General features: G+C 38.6%; 1 protein-coding gene across 1 annotated transcript in view; it reads left to right on the forward strand.

The window, feature by feature from the left end:
• The window catches only part of LOC130908740 (cysteine-rich secretory protein LCCL domain-containing 1-like), a 51,543-nt gene extending 49,815 nt beyond the window's left edge, over positions 1-1,728 (forward strand). The window contains exon 15 of the mRNA XM_057824494.1: positions 871-1,728. Within this exon, the coding sequence (XP_057680477.1) occupies positions 871-922 (52 nt within the window). The 3' untranslated portion in view covers positions 923-1,728. The remainder of the gene's footprint in view (positions 1-870) is intronic.
• The last annotated feature ends 5,893 nt before the right edge of the window (positions 1,729-7,621 follow it).

Genomic DNA, 7,621 nt, shown 5'->3' on the forward strand with positions numbered 1-7,621 from the left:
CGCGTCATTCAACCAACGTAGTAATCATACTAACGCACGTCCTTACATCCTCAGTAAGGGTAATGGTGTTGCCAAGATGAGAAAAGTAATAAATTAGATTACTCAATACTGAAAAAAATAACGCCGTTAGTAACGCCATTATACTCCAACACCACTATTAACAACATTGGGAATAGCCTATTTCAATTAAATTGCGTGGGATCGCAAGAGAAAGGGAAGGAGAGAGACCGTTATTTATAGGAATGCGTGTCGGTTCAAAGCGAGTTCTACAGGTGCATACTGCCACCTACAGTACAGGAGTGTAGTTGTTTTTGTTGGTCAATATCTTGTTCCCCTGCCTAACCTTGCTCGTACTCGTGTTGCTGCCTCTAGTGCTCAGTTACGGTATAGTTGCACGGGGCTTATCGATTGCACCGGAGGCATGAAAACGAAACCATCAATTCACAATGAGAAAAAAAGAAAACAAGCAAAAGTAACCTGTAACGCAAGTGACAATTTGAGAAGCAGTGGAGTACAAAGTACAGATACCGCCTGTAAAAGTAAAAAGTACTACTTCATATTTGTACTCAAGTGCAGATAAACAATTATGTACTTAAGTACAGTAACAAAGTACTTTTACTTCATTACATTCCACAACTGATGGGATGTCTGGTGTTCACGCATGAGTTTGCAAGTGTTAGCTCGTAAGGAATGTTTTTTTTTTTGTTTATCTATTTGTTTTTTGTGTTTATTTTAGCCACTCCATTTGCTTATCTGTCATCAATGTCGTTATGAAGAGATGCAGTAAAAACCGTTAGGTGAACTGTACGTATGTGTTTGTATCCCTGTCAGTCAGTCACACTGACTCTTCTGTGTTTCATTGTCTTCCAGTCTACAGAATCCTCCTGGCGGGAAGGCGTTTCGGGTGTTCGCCGTGATTTGAGTGACTCCACTTGCACACGCCAATGAGGGAAAAATGGCCAAACAATGAGCACACTCTAGTTTGTGAAGTTGAGCAAATCAAAGCCTGTTATCAAAGTCAGCGTGTGAAACATTTCTTGCTTTTGCTACAAATGTGGGGGTTAGAGGTTGTCTCCATGACAGCGTAAACAAAAACTTGACACATACACGAGAAGAGGTTGTGTGTGTGTGCACACCCAGCCCAGAATTTGGTCAGCTTTTGTAGGCATTTTTTCCATAAAAGACACATCGAAGTATTCTTAGTTTGGACTTGTTTTGTACGTAACCTAACATTTGCCATTTCGCTGTATCTTTCGAACAAATATCTCTAGACTTTTTTTTTTTTTTTTTATTGAATAAAAATTCAAACGGCACTTATATTTTTGCCTAACCAGCACATTTTTATTGGTGCTTACATAATGAGTTGTTGTGGCATATTTTGGTCTGTTTTTGTCTGTTTTTTTATGTACGGGGCGGAAATGTTTATTTTTATATGAAGATGGTATTGTTGTATCAGTATGGTGGATAAATAATGCTGCTATATTGTTGTATTTCAGAATTTTTTCCTGCTGGCAGGACGATATTCAATTTTTAGATTTTTTGTATTTCATTAAAAACTATACATGTTTGTTTTTGTTTTTTTATATTTTGAACTTCACCCATCCAAAAAGTTGTTTGGCTGTCATATCTGTATTACTGATTATTTAACAGCGTTATATTGTGTATTACTCAGAAATACTGTCTTCATTGCAGTTTATTTTACTTGTCTCTTTTATATACAGTATATTTTCCTACCTCAGGTTAATGGGAAACATGCATCTTTGCAATAAAATATCGAAATTCTTCAGTTTTTGTTTTCGTTTTTAATTGTGCTCCAGGTATTTCTCTTGTTATTTTTTCCTATATATTGTGTAAATATTAAAACAATACATACATTGCTAAATGAACAAAAATCTTATGAACTCATTCACTTCCAATGACAGTCATATACTGGACTGTCTCAGGAAATTAGAATACACAATATTCTAATTTTTTGAGACAGTCCTGTGTATATATACAGGACTGTCTCAGGAAATTAGAATACACAATATTCTCAGGAAATTAGAATATGGTGTATAATATAGGTGTCCAGAATCAGACGTGTATGGAAACAGGCTGATTTTTTCTCAGGAAATTAGAATATTGTGTATTCTAATTTCCTGAGACAGTCCTGTATATATACACAGGACTGTCTCAAAAAATTAGAATATTGTGTATTCTAATTTCCTGAGACAGTCCAGTACATCACATACATTTGAACTGGGATGGCTGAAATTGAATGATCATGTTTACATAAAATTGTCTGATCCATTTTGACTGAGACATTTGTTGTGATTAAGGGCAACTTAGTTTGACTGGAATGTAAAAAGAACTTCTTTAGCACCTCTGAGGAGTATTGCACAATTGTTATCAAAAAATCAGCCTGTTTCCATACACGTCTGATTCTGGACACCTAAGGTAGGCACTTGTGAAAAATCCCCACCTTTGCTGCATGCAATGCAGCGAGGATCTGTCACCTTTTGCCGGTTTCAATCCCACATGCCTTCTTGTGGCAAATCTTCTGCCAATCGTCACAGAAAGTTTATTGTATACTGCAACTTCAAGGTCAGAGTCTTGTTTTGAAGCTAACAACAAGGCGGAGCCATCAATGCTAATTTCAAGGACACTTAGGTTAGTGAAAGATTTTTTTTTTTAAATGGGGACTTTTTAAAGTAACTATAAATGATGAATAATGTAACTATTCAGTTCTTTATAAAGAAATGTCCACATATCAACGTTTGATGTTGTTTTTCTTTATCTCGGGAAAAAATTTAATTTAATTTAAATTTAATTGCAGGTAAACAACAAAATTAACATTGTTTTACTCAGTAGACCAAAGTTATCAACAAAAATGCATATTCCAACTGAGAAAAAGTCAGAAACCCTACCACCTAATAGCTAGTGTTACCCTCTTTGGCAGAGGTAACCATTTTGTAGTCATCTTCCAGTCTTTGACATCGTTCTGAAGAAAGTTTGCCCCACTCCTCAATGCAGAAGTATTCAACAGTGACTGACTGTTTAAGTGAGTGATAACATCATGGTGAGATATAAGGAGCTGTCTGAGGCCTTCAGAAAGAAGATTGTAGACTGTATACATAGATGTTATTTTTACCTGCTAGATTGTTGTTTACATTTTATATTCCTTGTATATGAAATATGAAGTTGCTATGACGATGCCATGTAGTGCAACGCCTATAGGCATTTTGGCCAGTCATATGCCTGTGTGGTTTGGAAATCCATTCATTTCCACAGACCGCTATATGTTATCTAAATGGCACGAAATGCTAGTACAGTACGTATATATATATCTATCTTTCATATTTTGATGTTATGTAGATTTATTTTAAATGTAAAATATGGGTATTTTTAAGCAGAAAATGGGCATGTCCCCACCATATACCCACTATTATCGCATGCTAAATGGGTTTCAAAATTGATTCCATTGAAGCCCCACCTTTTTTGAAAATATACAGTGGTATGAAAATGTATCTGAACCTTCTGGAATTTCTCACATTTCTGCCTAAAATCACCATCAAATGTGAGCTGATCTTTGTCAAAATCACACAGATGAAAAAAAGTGTCTGCTTTCACTAAAGCCACCCAAACATTTATAGGTTTTCATATTTTAATGAGGTTAGCATGCAAACAATGACAGAAGGAGGAAAAATAAGTAAGTGAACCCTCTGCCTAAGGAGACTTAAAGAGCAATTGAAACCAATTTGTATCAAACAATTTAAGTCAGGAGTGTGCCCAATCACTGATGAGTGATTTAAATCTGCTCTGCCCACTATAAAACACACACCTGGTACGAATTGTCTTGATGAGAAGCATTGTCTGATGTGCATCATGGCTCGGTCAAAAGAGCAGCAGGGCCGAAAACCAAAAGTGGTTTTTGCCATGTGGCAAAATGTTTTTGCCATGTGGCAATTTTTTTTGCCATGTGGCAAAATGTTTTTGCCATGTGGCAATTTTTTTTGCCATGTGGCAAAATGTTTTTGCCATGTGGCAATTTTTTTTGCCATGTGGCAATTTTTTTTGCCATGTGGCAAAATGTTTTTGCCATGTGGCAATTATTTTTGCCATGTGGCAATTTTTTTTGCCATGTGGCAATTTTTTTTGCCATGTGGCAAAATGTTTTTGCCATGTGGCAATTTTTTTTGCCATGTGGCAATTATTTTTGCCATGTGGCAATTTTTTTTGCCATGTGGCAAAATGTTTTTGCCATGTGGCAATTTTTTTTGCCATGTGGCAATTTTTTTTGCCATGTGGCATTTTTTTTTGCCATGTGGCAAAATGCATTTTGCCATGTGGCATTTATTTGGGGTATGTGGCAAAATGCATTTCGGTTTGTGGGGGGGTATATGGTATTTTGGGGGGTATATGGCTGTTTTGCAGGCCATACAAGTCCATGCCATTGACGGCTATGCACGTCCAAATTGTTTTTTCATTTTAAATGGCAGAAAAACATCTGTGGCTGTGCTTTTTGACAGTACACTTTACATTAGAGCTTATCGACATTCATCTGGAACCCCAAGTAAGGCTCTGCCATTGACGGCTATGCACGTCCAAATTGTTTTTTCATTTTAAATGGCAGAAAAACATCTGTGGCTGTGTTTTTTGACAGTACACTTTACATTAGAGCTTATCGGCATTCATCTGGAACCCCAAGTAAGGCTCTGCCATTGACGGCTATGCACGTCCAAATTGTTTTTTTCATTTTAAATGGCAGAAAAACATCTGTGGCTGTGTTTTTTGACAGTACACTTTACATTACAGCTTATCGGCATTCATCTGGAACCCCAAGTAAGGCTCTGCCATTGACGGCTATGCACGTCCAAATTGTTTTTTCATTTTAAATGGCAGAAAAACATCTGTGGCTGTGTTTTTTGACAGTACACTTTACATTACAGCTTATCGGCATTCAACTGGAACCCCAAGTAAGGCTCTGCCATTGACGGCTATGCACGTCCAAATTGTTTTTTTCATTTTAAATGGCAGAAAAACATCTGTGGCTGTGTTTTTTGACAGTACACTTTACATTAGAGCTTATCGGCATTCATCTGGAACCCCAAGTAAGGCTCTGCCATTGACGGCTATGCACGTCCAAATTGTTTTTTTCATTTTAAATGGCAGAAAAACATCTGTGGCTGTGTTTTTTGACCCTACACTTTACATTAGAGGTTATCGACATTCAACTGGCACCCCAAGTAAGGCTCTGCCATTGACAGCTATGCACGTCCAAATTGTATTTTCATTTTAAATGGCAGAAAACATGTGTGGCTGTGTTTTTTGACGATGCACTTGACATTACAGCTTATCGACATTCAACTGACACCCAAGTAAGGTTCTGCCATTGACGGCTATGTACGTCCAAATTTCGGTGTCGGCTGTCTTTCTGCACTGATGAATCTTGGGTATGCGGTCACTACGCTCGCGGTTTGACCAGAGGCGTAGCAAGGGTCCCCGGGGGCCCCAGGCAACGAGCAACATGGGGGCCTTTTGAGTCACGTGACACACATACATACTCGTGCAGTATAATGAACACAAAGGTGAGGGGGTGCGAGTGCGTGCTGTATGCACGTGTGGTCCATCTTGGCCATCAAAGTGGCGAAAAGTAGCACTTTACATTGACTCATATGGATGTACTTACATTCGTTCATGGACGCACACATTTTAACAGGTGGCTGTCCTCTGCTCGAAATGCGCACCTTACGCCTATTCTCGCTCCCAGAATACACAGCGCTTGTGACGTAGGACAATAACAGGACTGGTTGCCATGGGAACGTACGCATACCCAAGGAACCTTGCTAAAAGGAGTATTGAAATTGCTAATAAAATAGTTTAGAATTATTTTAGATGCATATATGTTGTATTTTTCTTATAGAGTATTCAACGAGGAATACAATAGACTAATTAATAGACTTTTTTGGAAAATCACCATTTCTTTTAGTAGTTACGAGTAATGAGTTGGCCTGTGAAAAGCAACGTAAAACAATTCGGCAAAGACTTTCCAGAGAGTTTGGTGAGTTACTCTTTAAACAATCATGTGGTATTAATACCTGATTGGACTTTCTTAAACATGTATAATCTACGTAACAGACTTAGTGCTGATTGGGATTGATAACAGAATTGTTAGATAATCTGCCAAATGATTCCATCGTATTGAAACACAGCGAAATTGGAGTGGCACCCTTACAGTTGTTTCGACAGACGGAAAACTAGAATCAATACATTGCGTAACAGTTATTCAGTATCTGTGTAAAAGGAGAATAAAAGAAAACTGAGACGTACAAAGTATTTTATTTTTAAACATACAACACAATCATATAAAAACAACCAGCAATAAAATTAAGATTTACCTGAAATTGTTGACGTGGCTCCTGAAATAACCTCGTGGTCAAACCCAGAGGCATCGCGTCCCATTAGGCAAACCAGGCAATTGCCTAGGGCCCCCAGCCAGAAGGGGCCCCCTCAGAGGGCCAACAGATTTAGCACACGCAACTTTACTGCACTGTCGCAGCGACAAGTGTAGGGAGTGTTTCAATAACATGGACTCATTTGGCAGATTATCTAACGATTCTGTTATCAATCCCAATCAGCACTAACTATGTCACGTAGATTTTACGTGTTTAAGAAAGTCCAATCAGGTATTAATACCACATGATTGTTTAAAGAGTGACTCACCAAACTCTTTGGAAAGTCCTTGCCGAGTTGTTTTACGTTGATTATCACAGGCCAACTCATTACTCGTAACTACTAAGAGAAATGGTGATTTTCCAAAAAAGTCTATTAATGGGTCTATTGTATTCCTCGTTGAATACTCTATAAGAAAAATACAACATATATGCATCTAAAATAATCCTAAACCATTTTATTAGCAATTTCAATACTCCTTTTAGCAAGGTTCCTTGGGTATGCGTACATTCCCATAGCAACCAGTCCTGTTATTGTCCTACGTCACAAGCGCTGTGTATTCTGGGAGCGAGAATTTCGAGCAGAGGACGGCCACCTGTTAAAATGTGCACGTCCATGAACTAATGTAAGTACATCCATATGAGTCAATGTGAAGTGCTAGTTTTCGCCACTTTTATGGCCAAGATGGACTGCACGTGCATGCACCGCGCGCACTCGCACCCCCTCACCTTTGTGTTCATTATACTGCGCAAGTGGTATGTGTGTCACGTGACTCAAAAGGGCCCCATGTTGCTCGTTGCCTGGGGCCACCGGGGACCCTTGCTACGCGCCTCTGGTCAAACCGCGAGCGTAGTGACCGCATACCCAAGATTCATCAGTGCAGAAAGAAAGCTGACACAGAAATTTGGACGTGCATAGCCGTCAATGGCAGAACCTTACTTGAATGTCGATAAGCTGTAATGTCAAGTTCATCGTTCAAAAAAAGAGCCAAAAATGTTTTTCTGCCATTTAAAATACAATTTGGACGTGCATAGCCGTCAATGGCAGAGCCTTACTTGGGGTGCCAGTTGAATGTTGATAAGCTTTAATGTAAAGTGTAGGGTCAAAAAACACAGCCACAGATGCTTTTCTGGCATTTAAAATGAAAAAACAATTTGGACGTGCATAGCCGTCAATGGCAGAGCCTTAC

This window comes from Corythoichthys intestinalis, chromosome 20, assembly GCF_030265065.1.
Source record: "Corythoichthys intestinalis isolate RoL2023-P3 chromosome 20, ASM3026506v1, whole genome shotgun sequence".
Taxonomy (NCBI): Eukaryota; Metazoa; Chordata; class Actinopteri; order Syngnathiformes; family Syngnathidae; genus Corythoichthys; species Corythoichthys intestinalis.